The 16,158-nt window shown below is 44.4% G+C and overlaps 2 protein-coding genes across 7 annotated transcripts in view; one reads left to right on the top strand and one right to left on the bottom strand.

Annotated features, from left to right (window-relative positions):
• Nucleotides 1–13,062, top strand: part of TMEM150C (transmembrane protein 150C) — a 41,209-nt gene extending 28,147 nt beyond the window's left edge. For all 6 annotated transcript variants that reach the window (XM_032796869.2, XM_032796863.2, XM_032796862.2 and 3 more), the window contains 3 exons: nucleotides 1,479–1,606; nucleotides 6,961–7,138; nucleotides 10,643–13,062. In XM_032796869.2, the coding sequence (XP_032652760.1) occupies nucleotides 1,479–1,606; nucleotides 6,961–7,138; nucleotides 10,643–10,851 (515 nt within the window). In that variant the 3' untranslated portion in view covers nucleotides 10,852–13,062. The remainder of the gene's footprint in view (nucleotides 1–1,478; nucleotides 1,607–6,960; nucleotides 7,139–10,642) is intronic.
• The window catches only part of ENOPH1 (enolase-phosphatase 1), a 26,614-nt gene continuing 23,504 nt past the window's right edge, over nucleotides 13,049–16,158 (bottom strand). Inside the window, exon 6 of the mRNA XM_032796860.2 lies at nucleotides 13,049–15,571. Within this exon, the coding sequence (XP_032652751.1) occupies nucleotides 15,432–15,571 (140 nt within the window). The 3' untranslated portion in view covers nucleotides 13,049–15,431. The remainder of the gene's footprint in view (nucleotides 15,572–16,158) is intronic.

Below are 16,158 nucleotides of genomic sequence, written 5' to 3'. Positions count from 1 at the left end.
CTACTGATGTGGTTTGGTTTTCAACCTGTGACCTAGAGGTGCAGGGCTCTATCTCCTGTCATCTGTCTTATATCAAAAAATCTGACCTATTATTTAAAAAAAAATAATGCTAAATTAATGTATTTTAATGTACTGAACTAAATCAATGGAACCTACTTAGGAGAGAAATTCACCTTAGCACAGAGAGCATGAACAAGGTCTTGTGCACCACATAAAACCTTAAAATAGGGACCATAAGGCAGGTGCTGGGCCCTTTGTGCTGAGGTGAATTTCATTCTTGATGGATATCTGTTAAAACAGAAGATCTAGTCAAACCCTGCAGTCGTTGTACAACAGGGTTGTATGTGCAGGAGGTTGAAGGACATTAAAGTGGATTTTCAAAAGAAACATAAGGGAAATGTTGTGTCCAACTCCCACATTTAGGCACCTTAGTCTCTTAGACTCCCATAATTCCTATTTGGGTTTGTCTAGATGTGTTAATTCTTCGTCCCCATGCCTTGCTGCCCGTCACCATTCCTAGTCCAGGAAGGAGATTCTGTGACTTCTTAAAGCTATCATGTCTCCCTTAGCTCCTTTCCCATTCGGAAACTGACTTCTTGCTTACAAGTGGCAGTTCCCTGTCTTGATGTGACCAGTACTGATCTGGTTAGGAGTGTGCTGAGAATGACACTGATGATATTGAAACCTGTATGAAATGCAGCGTTAGCTGCCTAAAATGCCTTGTGCTATGGGCAAGGAGCATGGAAGACTTAGTCCAGTTCCCTGTGGACAGGTTCCCACCTACCTGTGTTTGTTTTTCCCCTTGCTGGCAGTCTTAGTAGATGGGCTGAGGATGGAATAGTCCTGCAAAGTGACCTATACTCTCACCTCTAGAGGCTGATCCCTCTAGGTCAGAATTGTGATAAGTTGGCAGGGCAGTGAGAAGAAGCTTTCTGTGCTGTCTCTGTTGTGCCCCACATTTGCAAGGATGCTTTTCAAATGTTTGTTTTATAAAACAATGTGAAGGGAGAGGGCCTAATCCAAGCTTTCGATTGGGTCCCTGCTGTGTGCTTCTGGAGGCGGCTGTATCATCAAATCGAACTCATCACAAACGTAGCTAATGGAATATAACTTCACACAGTGATGTACATAATGTCCAAACTGTGTCAAATGCTTTACAGACCAATAATAAAGAGACAGTCCTTGTCCAGTACAGTTTCTGTCTAGGTTTTAGACAAGATGCGATAAGTGACAGCAATAAAGAATGGGGCAGGGAGGGAAGACAAGGAATTACCCAAGTTACTGTGCTGTTGCATCTTCTGCAAGTAAATGCAAGGTGGAATGTTCAAAAGGACTTAGCACTGGCCTACCTCTGCTCCCATGGCAGCTCATGCGAGTTTTACCAGGAGCAGGGTTAAGTGCTTTTGGAAATCCCACCCACTAGATTTGTGCTGTGTGGGTTTATAACTGTGCGTCTGGCATTTTGTTTCCTTTTTCAGCACTTGTTGTTGCTGTTCTCCGCTTTATACAGTTGAAGCCAAAAGTGCTAAACCCCTGGCTGAATGTCATCGGACTGATTGCGTTATGCTTGACCTCATTTGGAATGACCTTACTTGGCAACTTTCAGGTACCCCACTCCCACTTCCCCCTCCCTCTAGCTTATTGGTAACTGATATGTCATTCTTTTCTGGATTTCCATGGGTATGTCAAGAGAGCTGCATCCATTATCTATCAGCCCTACCTGCTGTGAGCACAGATCTCTCTGCTCCTGGAGCTGCCTGCGACAGAAGTACAACTGCTATCATGGCTGTCCATGCTCTCTAGGGTGACCAGACAGCAAATATGAAAAATCGGGACAGGGGGTGGAGGGGTAATAGGAGCCTATATAAGAAAAAGACCCCAAAATCAGGCCTGTCCCTATAAAATCAGGACATCTTCTCACCCTAATGCTCTCGGCCTCCTCATTCCCTTCTGTCCTGCTACTGCCTCTTAAAGTGCTTCCCTGGTGGCAAAGGGAAGGTGGCAACTGCCATTAGTAGCACTGATGATTGATTATTCCTAATAAACTTTAAAATTTGAAACTGTGACATCTGGTGTTCCATCTCCTGGGACCCAACAGCAGCGGGAGCCTGCCTTACCCCTGGGCAGGCACTGGGCTTGACAGACAAGTGCCTAGGCATGGGGACTGCACTGGAGGGTGACCAGCTCTGGGAGCTTGCACACACTTCTATGCTAACAGCAGGGCTGCCAACACAGCCTTGTCAATTGTCTGAAATGGGCCATCTTGATTATCACTACAAAAGTTTTTTTTCTCCTGCTGATAATAGCTCATCTTAATTAATTAGCCTCTTAGAGTTGGTGTGGCAACTTCCACCTTTTCATGCTCTCTGTATGTATATATATCTCCTCACTATATGTTCCATTGTATGATTCCGATGAAGTGGGCTTTAGCCCACGAAAGCTTATGCTCAAATAAATGTTAGTCTCTAAGGTGCCACAAGTACTCCTGTTCTTTTTGCAGATACAGACTAACACGGCTGCAACTCTGAAACCTATGATTAGAATGTATGTCGGTGTTTTACCTCCTGCCTATCCTTAGACTGGCCACAAGAGGGACTTTATATATAAACACTGAAGGCATTTCCTGCTGTGAGTCATAGCCTGGGCTGTAGTTCTTTCAATTTTGAGTCTTTTCTGCCTGCCTTATTGTTACAAACAAGCTGTCAGCTGTCATTTTGAGACACCATAAGCTTGCTCTAGAGTGGGAAGTATCCACTGTACTCATGTGTCTTCTTGTCTCTTCGGTGAACATGAAATCTTAGCAAAAAGAACAGGAGTACTTGTGGCACCTTAGAGACTAACAAATTTATTTCAGCACAAGCTTTCGTGAGCTAGTGAGCTGTAGCTCACGAAAGCTTATGCTCAAATAAATGTGTTAGTCTCTAAGGTGCCACAAGTATTCCTGTTCTTTTTGCGGATACAGACTAACACGGCTGCTACTCTGAAACCTGTCATGAAATCTTAGGGGGATGTTTTCAAAAGTATTTAAAGTCAATAGAGGTTGTATTCCTAAATCCGCTACGTGTCTTTGAAAGCCTCCCCCTATGGGATTGCTAGCAGTGCAACTCTGACTGGTAACTGCTGTGCAAGTATGAGAAATTGTGCTGGGCCAAATTCTCTGCAGGCATAGCTCTAGAGAAGTCCGTGGTATCATGACAGCAGAGAATTTGGTCCATTAGTTTTATTGAACTGGAAAAATGTCAGTTTTCTTTTTAAAAAAAAAAAAAAAAATTGAAACAATCTCAGTGTGTGACCTGTTGGCAGTAATCATGTGTCTGCTTGTAACATGTTCCAGTCTGACTTTTTATTAAGGATGAGCCAATCAGATACTTTAGGCCAGATCCTCAGCTGGTGGTCACCAGTTCGATGTAGTTTCATTGACATCACTGCCCAATTCTCCTGTCTAGCAGCTTGCGGCCTTGGTTTTGCCTGTGAACCCCCAAGTTGTAAGAGCTAGCCCGATGCTTGTCCAGCTGCGTGAAGGGGAATCTGTGAGAGGTGGGGCTGGCTTTAGGAAACCAAATCTCAAAGTTCTCCTTCCTTCTTTCCAGCATTTTCCTCTCTAGTGAAGGCTGGATCTTTGGAAGCTGTTACAGTGAATTACTGTAGTCTGTATATTCTGGTTTAATAAAGCCACACCTTGCTGGTTAAGAGCACCCTTTTTTAGTCTTGTGCCAAGCCACCACCAAAGTGTGTCAATGTTAGACCATAGTACATGTCTTTTGCTTCCTTATTGCTTAGTCAGAATGCCACAAAATGTAATAGATGGCTTGCAACAGTGTCTCTGGATAAGATCTGTTCTCTGGGGGATGTTGAGAGGGAGAGCTTAACCCACTAAAAGCTACCCCAGGTGAGGTAACGCGGTCCCTTGTTGGCTCACACCATCTATCTGTATATCTGTATGCCTTCCACACGAAATCAGTAGCTAGATCCTTAGTGGACTGCACAGAATCTCTGGCTCTTCTCCCTTTTTGGGAGTAAACACTTTTCTGGGGGTAGGCTTTTTATTATTTTAGATTTTATTAATTCCCCTCCCCCTTTTTTTTGTTTGTTTTGGTTGCTTATTGTGTATTGGGTAAAAGAGGGATTCATGTTAAGATTGTCATTATTATGGTGGAAATGATTTCTCAAAGAGGAAGGTTTCACAGCTTTTCCTAGAGGTGGTCAGAGTCAGGAATTTCTTGACCTCCTCTGGAGTCTTGTTCTGTAGCCAGATCCATTTGACAGAGAGTGATTTGTCACCAGCTCTCACATGGTTCATCCTGGGCTTTATGATCTGGGTTATCTCAGAGGAGCTCAGATATGACAGTGGTTCTCAGATGGAAATTCGGTCTCTAATGTAACTCTGGGGCTTGATCCATTAATTGCTTTGGAAGTTAGGACCAATGCCTTAAACTGGCCTCGGAAGCTGACCAGAGCCAGTGGAGGGACTTGAGCAGAGGGCTGATGCGCTCACGGTGGCTTGAGCCATGGAGAAGTTGGGCAGTTATATTCCGAACCAGCTGGAGCCTGGGCATTGTCTTCCCATTCAGCTCCAGGCCCAGTGAGTTACCGTGATTCAGGCTGGAGAGAACAAATGCATGGATCCCTGTGGCCAGGTCTCTGTCTGGCAGGAAGGGATGAGGTTTCCTTGCAAGCTGGAGGTGAAAACAGGCATTTCTAGAAACTGGTGCCACCTGGTAATCCAGGCTTATGGAGGAGTCAAACATGGCAATGAGGACTGTGCACCTTCAGTGGAAGGTGGAGACAGTGTCTGGGCCAGCTCTTCTAAGCATTTCCCCTTTCAAACCACTATCACTTCAGCTTGTGACAGCCGGTCTTCATCCAAGAGCTAATTTCTTGTTGATTTTTCTGACATTTCAGTAATGGCGGAGTTGTGTCAGCTGAGAATGAATATAGATATAGATGAGAGTGGGGAGGCTGTACAGCCATGCAAAGGGACGTGTGTGCTGTGGAAATTGTCCCACATAATGTAGAAGGCAGTGCTGAGTGGAGGTAAGAGAGGTCTGAGGCCAGGCCATGGATTCACCATTGCACATGGATCTTGTACCACGTGCAACCAGCGCAGAGGGGCTGTTGCTGCTATTCCAGGTCATAGACTGGTATAACGACTCTCAGACTTTGAGGCCAGAAGGGACCATCATGATCATGTAGTCAGACCTCCTGCACATCGCAGGCCACAGAACCTCACCCACCCACTCCTGTAATAGATCCCTAGCCTCTGGCTGAGTTACTGAAGTCCTCGCATCATGATTTAAAGACTTCAGGTTACAGAGAATCCACCATTTATCGTAGTTTAAACATGCAAGTGACTCGTGCCCCATGCTGCAGAGGAAGGTGAAACCCTCCCATGGTCTCTGCCAATCTGACAATTCCTTCCCAACCCCAAATATGGCGATCAGTTAGACTCTGAGCATGTGCGGAAGACCCACCAGCCAGACACCTGGGAAAGAATTCCCTGTAGTAACTCAGAGTGCTCCCCATTGAGCGCCCCATCTCTGGCCATTGGAAATATTTGTTACTAGCAGATGCCAATGTAGGCAGTCTCATCATACCATCCCCTCTATACACTTAGCAAGCTCCGTCTTGAAACCAGTTAGGTTATTTTACCCCTCTGCTTCCCTTGCAAGGCCATTCCAAAACTTCACTCCTGCATCTAATTTCAGGTCTCAACTCGTTGCTGGCTCAGTGGCAGCCCCACTCCCTGTCACTGGGCTAGGGGTGGATGGATGGCTTTCAGCTCCCTACATGCCACCTACATAGAGCCCTGTAATACTCAGGCGTTTTGTGAGTGGAGTGAATTTCACTAGCTGTGTCAAGGACAAGCTGGAAAACTGAAAGACAAAACCAAGCAAATCTATTATTTATACCTGCTTCCAAAGTGTGCAAGGTGCTTAAAGAAAGGGTCTGCCTCTCTCTTTTTGAACAAAAGCCACAATGCTGTATGTATCATGTTGCCTTCAGAGTCTGAATCAGACAGGGTCATGGTCCCAGACTCCTCCCAGTGAGTCTCCATTGACTTCACTGACACAGGCTGCATTTGACTTGCTCTGATCCCAGTGAAGTAGCAGCAGACACTCCCAACAGGGTTTTTTTTTTCTAGGTGAATTTTTATTTATAGATAAAATCTGAGATTTTCAAAGCTTCCCAGACAAATTGGACAGACCTCTCCTTTTCATTGGAATGGGAACTGTGCGTCCAAATCCCCTAGGTGGCTTTGAGAATCTCGCCCAAAAAGCTTCCCTTTGTCAGAGTCCAAGCCAGGCTTGTGATGCTCTTGTCTTGCTTGTTACTTCCCATGTGACTTGGCCTCCCCTAAATGAAGTCACTGTGACTGGATAGCTAGTATGCAACTACAGTCCCAGTGCTTCAAGCTCAGAGTAAGAGGATGCCTGTGTCCTAATGGAACCCCCTTGAAGTCGTGGGGCTCCACCTGCACGGAGCTCATTCACTGCAGGGCTATGAGCGTCCGTGTTCATGTCCACAGAACAGCACTGACCAAGGGCCAAAGAATTGTCCCGGCATGCGTTGGCCTCGGTGAACCAGCAAAGGATTTTCTGCAGGAAAAATCTCTTGGCTGTTTTTTCCAGCAGCCTTGCCAGAGAGCTGGCGGGGATGTTTGCAGGACATCACTTGGTCCACTGCTCTTTGGTTTGGGAGGAAATTCTGCTTGCAGCAGCAGCAAGGCTATAAGCAGCAGGACCTTCCATACGCCTGTGTTGTTTTGTGTTGCAGCTGGGGTAGGAAGGCAGCATTGACTGTGTATTTTGCAACAAATGATTCTGCTTTAATATTACACCCCTCCTTCCCTCTTCCCGAAAGTAGGATCACACTGAGGAATTGTATAGATGTTTGTTTCTTTGGGGCGTATCAAAGCAATCACAAGTTCCTTTATTATAATAATTTTTTTTTTTTTGGTAGCTCTCCAGCGATGAAGAAATCCATAATGTCGGCACCTCCCTGACATTCGGTTTTGGGACCCTGGCCTGCTGGATTCAGGCTGCCTTGACACTCAAAATAAACCTAAAGAATGAAGGAAGAAAAGCTGGGATTCCAAGAGTTGTCTTGTCAGCCACTATAACCCTGTGTGTGGTCCTTTGTATCCTTTTGCCTTGCTTGCTGGACCTGCAAGCACCTAAAATAACACGCCTGCTTATCATGGAAGGAGGGGATTTAAAAAGTAATGTATGGTATAAAATTGCTTTCCCCTTTATAGCGCTGTCTGTTCTAGGACCTCAAAACGTTTATGGCCACTAATGAATTTAGCCTCACGTTTACCCCCTGAGGTAGGTTAATATTGTTATCCCTGTTTTACAGGCGAGGGTACTGAGACACAGAGAGATGGTAACCTGTGCTAGGTCATCTGCACAGCAGCACTATGCGGCAGGCCTAGGAACAGAACCCCCATCACTTGTGTCCCTGTCCTGTGCCCACACCACAAACCCGTCCTCCCTATTCACTTGGATTTGACTAACCAAGGAGTGAAGAAGTTACCTCTTTGGGCATGGTCTTCAGTTCTCTCACTGTGCCTTGCCTGCCCTCTAGTCGGGCCGTGCAGTCAGCAAATTCTGACACCTGCATCGGTTGTGATAGAATTTACACATGCAAAGCCCACCTCCCCAGTGGGTTTGATTCTGTCACTTGCATGTGCACCTGTTAGACTCTGCCATTTGCATGTGCAGGTGATAGTCCTGGGAGTGCGTACACAGGTGTTTGTGCAGGCTTTTTGAAAATCAGCCCCACGGGAGACCTTAGAGCTATTTCTGGGTCTGCCCCTGACCTCCTGTGACCTGCGCTGGTCACTGAATTATTCTGTGTCTCACACTTCCCATCTGTTAGAAGGAGGAGAACAATCTTTACCCCCCATTGAGACCTTTAGCTGGAAAATGCTGTAGAAATGCTAAGTACTGTTATTGTTAATGGACAGATTTAGGAAAGCACGTGCTTAAATATTATCCTGAATAAGGATGTTACTTGGAATTGCAGCCTTAGTGCTTTTCAGCCTGAGCCTGTCTGTTAGAGTCCCCTGGTACTGGGTTTTCTCTTCAGGATTTGGGTCCTTTCACCAGTGATCATTTGGTCTCCCTGTTTCGTCAACTCTTCCTATTGTGCTTGTTCTGTTGCCCATTTTAGTTTTCATTGTAATTCTTGTCAGCAGAGTGGTTTTTCCCCTCTGAGCCATGGGGCCCAGCTCTGTTTTAACTTAGTTCAGCGTCAGATGCATTGTGATGGGCACTTTATAGAACTGTTATTCATCTCTCACTGTAGTAGTGGACATAACAGGAGAAAATTGCCTTTTGTCATCATCACATTCCTGTCAAGAAACAGAGCCAGGAAAAGCTGCCACTTTTGGAAGTTTCTTTCAAGTCTCTTTACACAAACATTTAAATTCTCATCATTCACTGTGATTGTCAGCAGTGGGTTTAAAACAACTACTATAGCATTTCAGAGGTTATTATAACATAGAGCAGTATCTAAATCCCAAGAAATAAAGCAATGTGACTAAATTGCTGTTACCCCATTGGGCATATTAGCAACTCTTGTGTAGGACCATGAAATATTTTAGGAGAAAAACTTGGGAAAACAAAAGAAGTTGAGCTTCTTAACATCAGAAGTGTTTTGAAGGTTTATTTGGGTAAAATTTTTAAAAAGCACCTAATTTTCATTTTCAGAATGGGAGTTAAGTTCCTAAGTGACTTAGGTGCTCTTGAAACTTTCACCTGATGTCAGGAAATACACCAGTCTGATGTAAACATATAGCAGCGTCCCCCGTTTCCAGCTACAAAAGTTTGTTTTCAGAGAGGTTTATCTCATGATTTTGCTTTATATATCACTGGTAATGTGCCAGGTCTGTGTCCCTGCATGCTTTTCTACCAGCAACTTTGGCTCTTTGTGTAAGATTCTGCACAAATAGCTGCAGCAAGTTGAGTCTGGCAAAAGGACATCATCTTGAGAGGTTTAGGAAAGGTTGCTCTAGCTGGAAATCCAGCAAGTCAGTGTTCAGTCCTTCTCGTTACCTCTAAAGAAGCTCACGAACAAATGTGCTGAATGTTACTGGCAAAACCCTATCATCAGTGCCCTGGTTTCTGGTTACTCACTCCAGGGGATATTCAGCCTGTGCAAAGGGCCACAACACTGAAGTCCCATATAAACTCTCCAAACAGGCCTTACATGGGGTAGAAGCCTTGACCTGGCCCTTTGCATGAGGTGAATTTCACTCTTGGGCACAACCTGAGAACAACCCTGAAAATGTGGAGGAAATAGGAGATCTTTAGAGCCAAACTCAGCCATATGGTCGCAACTCCCATTCACTGCAATGGGCACTGGAACTGCTTACGCGATGGCTGAATATGGCCCAAAGGAGCAGATTCTAATGGCCCGTTTTGTGATAAATCCAATCCTGAGCATGAAGCTATATGGGAGGCTGTTCATTTTTTTAGCTGTAAAGGTGTGTGATCCTTTCTTCTCAGGGTGCAGGTTAAACAACAACCTTCTAGAAAAGGTGGGCAGATAAGTGGGTCCTGTAACAGAGTCAAAGGTCACATCTACACTGCATTGAGGGACCCAGTTACAGCGTGGAGGTCGCCCAGTTTGGCCGGGTCTTGGACTGTAGGAAGGAGCTGAATCTTGCTTTAACCGTTTTCCAGCCCTGCCAAGTCCAATTGGTTTTAACCATGTTAGGGAAGTTTGTGTTGGAACTGGGTCCCCAGCATGGTCATTTTAATACCATAGATAAGACAAAAGAGTAACAGTGGAGTGTGATGTCAGTGTTTTGTTAAATGCCATCAGTGTGCTTGGCACAGCATGAGATACAGGCAAAGACACAGTCCCTATCCCACGGAGTTGAGTCCAAATAGGCAGACAACGCCAAAACCGTTAGGAGACTTGGAGGAAGGTTTGATCTCAGACTATGTTGTTTCTTCTTCAGTATAATGGGCGAGTGATGGTATTTTTACTGGTGTAGGTCAGTGTTTCTAGGCTTCCCCAAAATGGTTGGCTTTGCAGAGGATTTGGAAAGGGTGGTAGGAGAAATAAGTGGGTTTAACCTTAGCCCAGAATGGGACTGATCCTGTTCTCATTGAGAGGCAGCATGGTCTGTGGCTAGGGTACTGAACTGAGACCCAAAAGTGGGTTCTGTTCCCAGCTCTGCCACTGAGTGGCTGTTTGGCCTTGAGCAAGTGACTTTACCTCTCTGTGCCCTTTTCATCATGAGGATGATACTTCCCCTTCTTTGTCAAATGCTTTGAGATGTACAGGTGAACAGTGCGGTGCAAGAGCTAAGCACGGTTTAGTGGAAACAGAAGCACGTTCATGATCCACATGGAAGTGTTGCCACATGTAACAGGCTTGCAAATGTCCCTGGTTTGTCGAGTTTCCGGCTGAACTAGATAGTTGACATTCACCCTGTCCCTGATTCTCTATTCTCTCTACCTTTTTTAATTGCACATTGGTTGCCACTATCCCAGTGGATTATATTTAATTGTAAAAGGAAGGCAAGATTTTATCACCGCATGCATTTGAAAAACAACCTAGAGCTGCCCTACCTCCTCTCATCCAGGACTGAGTCTGCTCCAACATGTTCTCCTTGACAGCTCTTCTCCAGACTTCATCCTGATGATACAGGGAATCCATATGCACGCAGCCAGGATCCAGTGGGGCTTGGTGATGTGCTTCCTCTGCTACTTTGGCACCTTTGCTGTGGAGTTCAGACACTGCAGATTTGAGATCATTTGCTCCGAGTACCAGGAAAACTTTCTGAGCTTTTCCGAAAGCCCATCTGAAGCCTCCGAGTATCAAACGGATCAGGTGTAGCCCTGCCCTCGTTACATGGCAGGTGGGCTGGCGTGGTCATGAGATTTAACCCACGTCCTCATTACATTTTTTTGACAAGTTCATTTTCCATGTAGTCACAGATGTATTGCCAAAGGGCTCTGAGGGCAGGTGCTTAAGAGCAGAGCAAAAACGCAAGGACCTATCTGATCAAATCTGAAAACACCCATGTATGTGTAAAGAAAGGCCGACTGCTAAGTTCGTGCTAGAGCTGTCTCTCCCCTCAACCCATCCCATTCATCTTAGAAACATCCTAATCCTCACAAGGCCGCTGTCACGTAGGTGGTATTATCCCCATTATACAGCTGGGGAGACGACTTCTCCTGCAATCAGACCACTAGACTGCACTTTCTCAGGTTTCAACTGGTTTTTATTGCCTCCTTGTTGGACAGGGGTAGCTTGGTTGTGAAGTGAGGAAGAATTACCAGCTGGTTTCATGGCAGCTGGACTTGGAATCAGTCAGTGGAAGAAGAGAGCACAAACATACTGGCCTTTGCTTAAGGATAGGCACTACTTCCCGTTTGGAAAGTAGGTAAAGGTGAGGCCTGGTTTGGGAAAAACTAGATAACTAAAAAGGCGGTGAAACAGACAGTGGTGGTCAGCAACTTCCTACCTTGTTGTGGTACTGAGGCAGCCCACCTGCACCAAAGCGAAAATAGAAAACGCATCCCAACACAGCATGGGTGGGGCTGGGCTACATCTCAGTGTGGTATGGTTTGAGCAGCTGTGACCCACAGGCACAAACAGCACTGGGCTAAAATGTGAACGTTCCTTCTGCGCAGTGGGGACCAAGAGGGTGGATTTTTTTATTTGTAGTGCTTCCATAAAATGCTGTGTATAATATTTAGAAAGCCGCTTTTATCACCATTTCTCATTGACAAGGGGAACCTTGTCTGAGCTTAGTCTGAGTGAAGACTCTCTGGGTCATGTCTGATCAGAACATCATAAATTCAGGCAGATTTTACTGGATGTAGGTTTATTTTACTGCTTATGCACTAACGGTGAAATTCACCCTTTGCAAAGGCCTTTGCCTCAACTTACCTACCTGTGTGCCCAATTCAGCAACAGACTCCGATTGGTTGGATCCCTGCAGAGCCCCACTGAAGCCAATGGCCGCTGGAATCCACCTGTGCAGACTTTGTTGAAGGATCAGGATCATAGGGCTTAAGTGTGACTTAAATGGTGGACTGGCCAAGCTCTGGCCCTCTGCCTGGGGCTGAAATCACCTCAAAAGTTCAGGCTAGATGGCCATACAAAAACCCCCGCAGAACTCGGAAGAGCTTTCATTCCATTCCTAAAAGGAACAGAGCTAAACTACCAATGATCTTGAGTCAATGGCCAAAACTAGGAGACTTTTCATAATGTTACATAAATACAGCTCAAATTATAGAGCAGGTTGAAAAACCAGCATTTCCAAATCAAAATTGTTTGGCTTTGGGGATTTGTTTTTTGAGGAAAAGTCTAGATTTTCTGCAGAAAGGACACGCTTCACAAACATTTTCATTTTGACAAAAACCCAATTTTCTACTGAAAAACAGTTTTGATGGAAGATTTTCAACCAGCCCTATGAAATTGATTACTTTGGGGCAGATTCTACACTTGATTACCTTGGTGTAATTCCAGAGTAACTCCACTGAATACAGAGTTTACATCTGGCTGCAGAATTTGGGCCTTCTCGGCTCTCTGAGCTAAGAGGTGAAAACATTATCTAAGAATATGAAAAAGTTAGCAGGACACTTTCAGGGAAGGGAATGTGTGCATGTGTTAAAATGAAATAGTGGTGGGAAGACTCGAAGTAACAAAGCCAATCCACGTATCTTTTCCTTTTCTTCACTGCCAGGGGAAGGTGAGACTGGTAGGAATGCATATAAATGGAGAATCTCACACACATGTGCATATTGAGAAGAGTAGTAAGTTTTTTGTTTAAAAAGTGTTTACTGTAAATAGTCCACTGAGACTTTTTTTTAAATCAAATAATGCTTGTGTTTTATCATTTTATATTTTGAAATTTATCAAAGAAAAAATTGAAGTTTGTGAATTTTTTCCACTGACAATATGCAATCCAAGCTGAATTTCAGGCTTCTGGTGATGTACTGTACATTTCTTAATGTATTTCTAATAGCACATTTCAGTACAGCTGAACAATTACTAATATACACTGAAACATGACTAAATAAACTTCTTTTACGGAAATAGTGAGTTTTATTCTCTTCCCCCATATACAGTTTCATTATGATAAATGGAACAAGATGTGAGCAGATACTCACTTTGCATTGTTCTACAATGGTACACATCCACTTTACTTAAATCCAGTGCCCAGTCAGTCATGCAGCTACAGCTATAGCAGTAACAGCTGTGAATCTGGTTCAGTTCTGCAGTGTGCTCAGATCACTCTAACTAAGCAGTGGGCCACAGATGTGTTCAGATTAGCTGGGTCTCCCTCTTAATGCTGGCCAGCTACTTACTTCCCAAAGGATGTGCCAGCCCAGTTTAAAAAGGATGTGCTGTCGAGATGCATTTTATTTTTTTGCAAAGACTATCTCTGTGTTACTAGCAACAACAAATGGATTTGGGCATTTATAATGTTGACTTAATCTTGGCATTCCTTGTAAGGCCCAGTCCTGCTGTTGGATCTATAGAGAGTGAGTAGCTGCTTTCTGTTTTTCTCTGGGATGGCAGGTCCTTAGGGCAGAACATGGCACCTTTCCCCTTCCCTGTAGAGGGCATGTCCTGGTAGAATCAAATGCCCCCACCACTGGCTCATGGTATCAGAATTGTCACTTTCTCCCCTGCAGGGGGCACTCCACACATAGGCTAAGTAGAGACATGTTCTTTGATCCCAGACAGGCAGAAAGGATCCCGGACAATGTGGAATCTGGGAGTTAGACAGATTTGCTATGGAAAAAATTCCTTCCTTCCTGTTCAGCTCATGAATTTGCATGGGCTGCTAGGATGGTAAGAATTTCTGGCTTCTTTAAGCCTGTGTTTCTGTAGTTTCCTCATACAGTGTTTAAGTAGATAGAGTTGTTAAACTTGACATGTTTCAGACCATTAGCTAGACAAAACTTAAGCAGTCCAGCTGTGCCGCTAAAACATGCACAGTGAGGAACAAAGACAAGCACATGCCCAAATAGGCAGTAGCATCCATCGCTACCCTTTCTGCACAAGCAAGAGACGCTGAGGTTTGTGTACATTTTACTGGGAATGCTTGATGTTCCTTGAGTTAAAGGATCCCCTATACGCTGTTCTCCAGTGCCTTGCACTTTAAGCTATTTTACACACATTCTTCACAGCTGTAGACATCACCATTCTGATTGGATAGTGCTCAATACCCACAGGTGCAAGGGACCTATAACAAGTAAAAGGTAGGGATGAATCAGACCCTTAGGCACTGTGCTACACCTGTGCTGACTGCTGTTAACAACAGGTAGCCTACTTCCTGCTCCTGCTCCTACGGCATATGGAACTCCAACTGAAAGCAAAGGAAGGTTTTGATTGTAACACACTAATTCCTCTCCCAAGAGAAGGCTCACATGGCCTGCAGGAAACAATGGGGAAGGGTGTTGCAGCACTGAAGGAAAGAGCTAACAGGTTACAGGTAAGAAAACCCTTCCACCACTGCTGGAGGCTGGCTACTGGTGGGATAATGCAAATACTGGAATTTTAGGCAGAAGACAATTGTACTTTTATTTACCACATAATATAAAGTGGCATAGATTAAGTGGTGCTGTTACATGGTTTGTATTTTTGTAATCATTCACTGATGTCAAATGCAGCAGGTAGTGCGAAAGCCATGAGCTGTCTTTTATAATGTCTAGTTATAGCTGGGCTGAGTTATGAGTTAGTGAAACCTTTTCTTGGCTGCTTAAGGAAAATTTCAGGAATTATTGCTAGGAGTGCTGCATTTCTGAAATGAATGGAAATCTGGCTTTAGCATGCAGCAGGTCCTGGAGCGCATAGCCCAATATCACAAGCAGGTTTACATTTAACTTGGTCTCTGTGGCAGATCTAAGCTGCAGTATCCAAACTTCATGGTCCACATTTGACATTTACCTTTGGCTATCCCCAACATACATGTCCTAACCTCTTACGAAATTAATATTGCTTAATTTAACTTCCAGCATGAGAGCTACAGATCTTATTGGAAGGGGAAAATTCATATTTCCTTTCAAGTCTGTGGGAGTGAGAGAAGTTCTTTGTTCACAGAATATTTTGTTTTTAAGTGACAAATGTTGTCACATGGATTTTCACAACTAGATTACCTGGTGGTTGGCTGGCAGAACAGTCACCCTGTAGTAATAAATTCCCTGATAGGAAAGCTAATAAAACACAGGCTTCATGGATGCTGCTTCTCACACCACTCACAACTCCAACAGACTTTGACAGGCCTCAATTTCACTGCATTAAAAATCTCCTCCAAAATACTTAAATCAATTTCTGCAGCCAGTCATGGATCCTGTACATATCTTTTTTAAAATTCTTATTACCAATATAATTAATGATTATACAAGGACCATTCCAGTGGGTGTAATTTTGTCTTTTGTGCAGGTGCACAAGTTCTCCTAAGTGGAAGAAGGCAGGAACAGTTCATTGAAAGACGTGATCAGACTGTAATACGACTTCTCATCGTCTGTTAGCCCTGCATTGCCTGGCCTCACAACCACAGCCACGTGCATGTCTGCTTCTTCTGCAGCATTTGCTTCTGTGGAAAGACCAGGGTTTAGGAAACAAGAAGGTTTATGCAGTTAGTTTGGTGTTTCATGTTGCTGGGCAAGTCAACATGTGCCTCCTTGAACCCCTCTGCCTCTCCAGGTTTGGGAGGCATCTTAGCATGCATAAGGGGACTGGAGGTTGAGAATCAAACTGGGTCTCTATACAGCAATGCAATTTTATTTAAGTGTAGCACTGGCAGGGACCTCAAAGTCATAAAATCTAACCCCCTCTGCTGAGGCAGGACCAAGTGAACCTAGACCCTCTCTGACAGGTTTGTCCTACCTGTTCCTAAAAACCTCCAATGGTGGGGATTCCACAACCTCCCTTGGAAGCCTATCCTGGAGCTTAACTATCTTGATAGTTAGAAAGTTTTCCTAATATCTCCCCTAAACCTCCCTTGCTGCAGATTAAGCCCATTACTTTTTGTCCTACCTTTGCTGGACAAGGAGAACAATTAATCCTAGTCCTCTTTGTAACAGTCCTTAACACATTCAAAGACTTATCAGGTCTCCCCTCAGTCTACTTTTCTCAAGACTAAACTGTGCCCAGTTTTCTTAACCTTTCCTCACAGATCAG

Source organism: Chelonoidis abingdonii, chromosome 5, assembly GCF_003597395.2.
Source record: "Chelonoidis abingdonii isolate Lonesome George chromosome 5, CheloAbing_2.0, whole genome shotgun sequence".
Lineage (NCBI taxonomy): Eukaryota > Metazoa > Chordata > Testudines > Testudinidae > Chelonoidis > Chelonoidis abingdonii.
The sequence above is the reverse complement of the archived record's forward strand: the minus strand, read 5'-3'. Positions and strand labels throughout refer to the sequence as shown.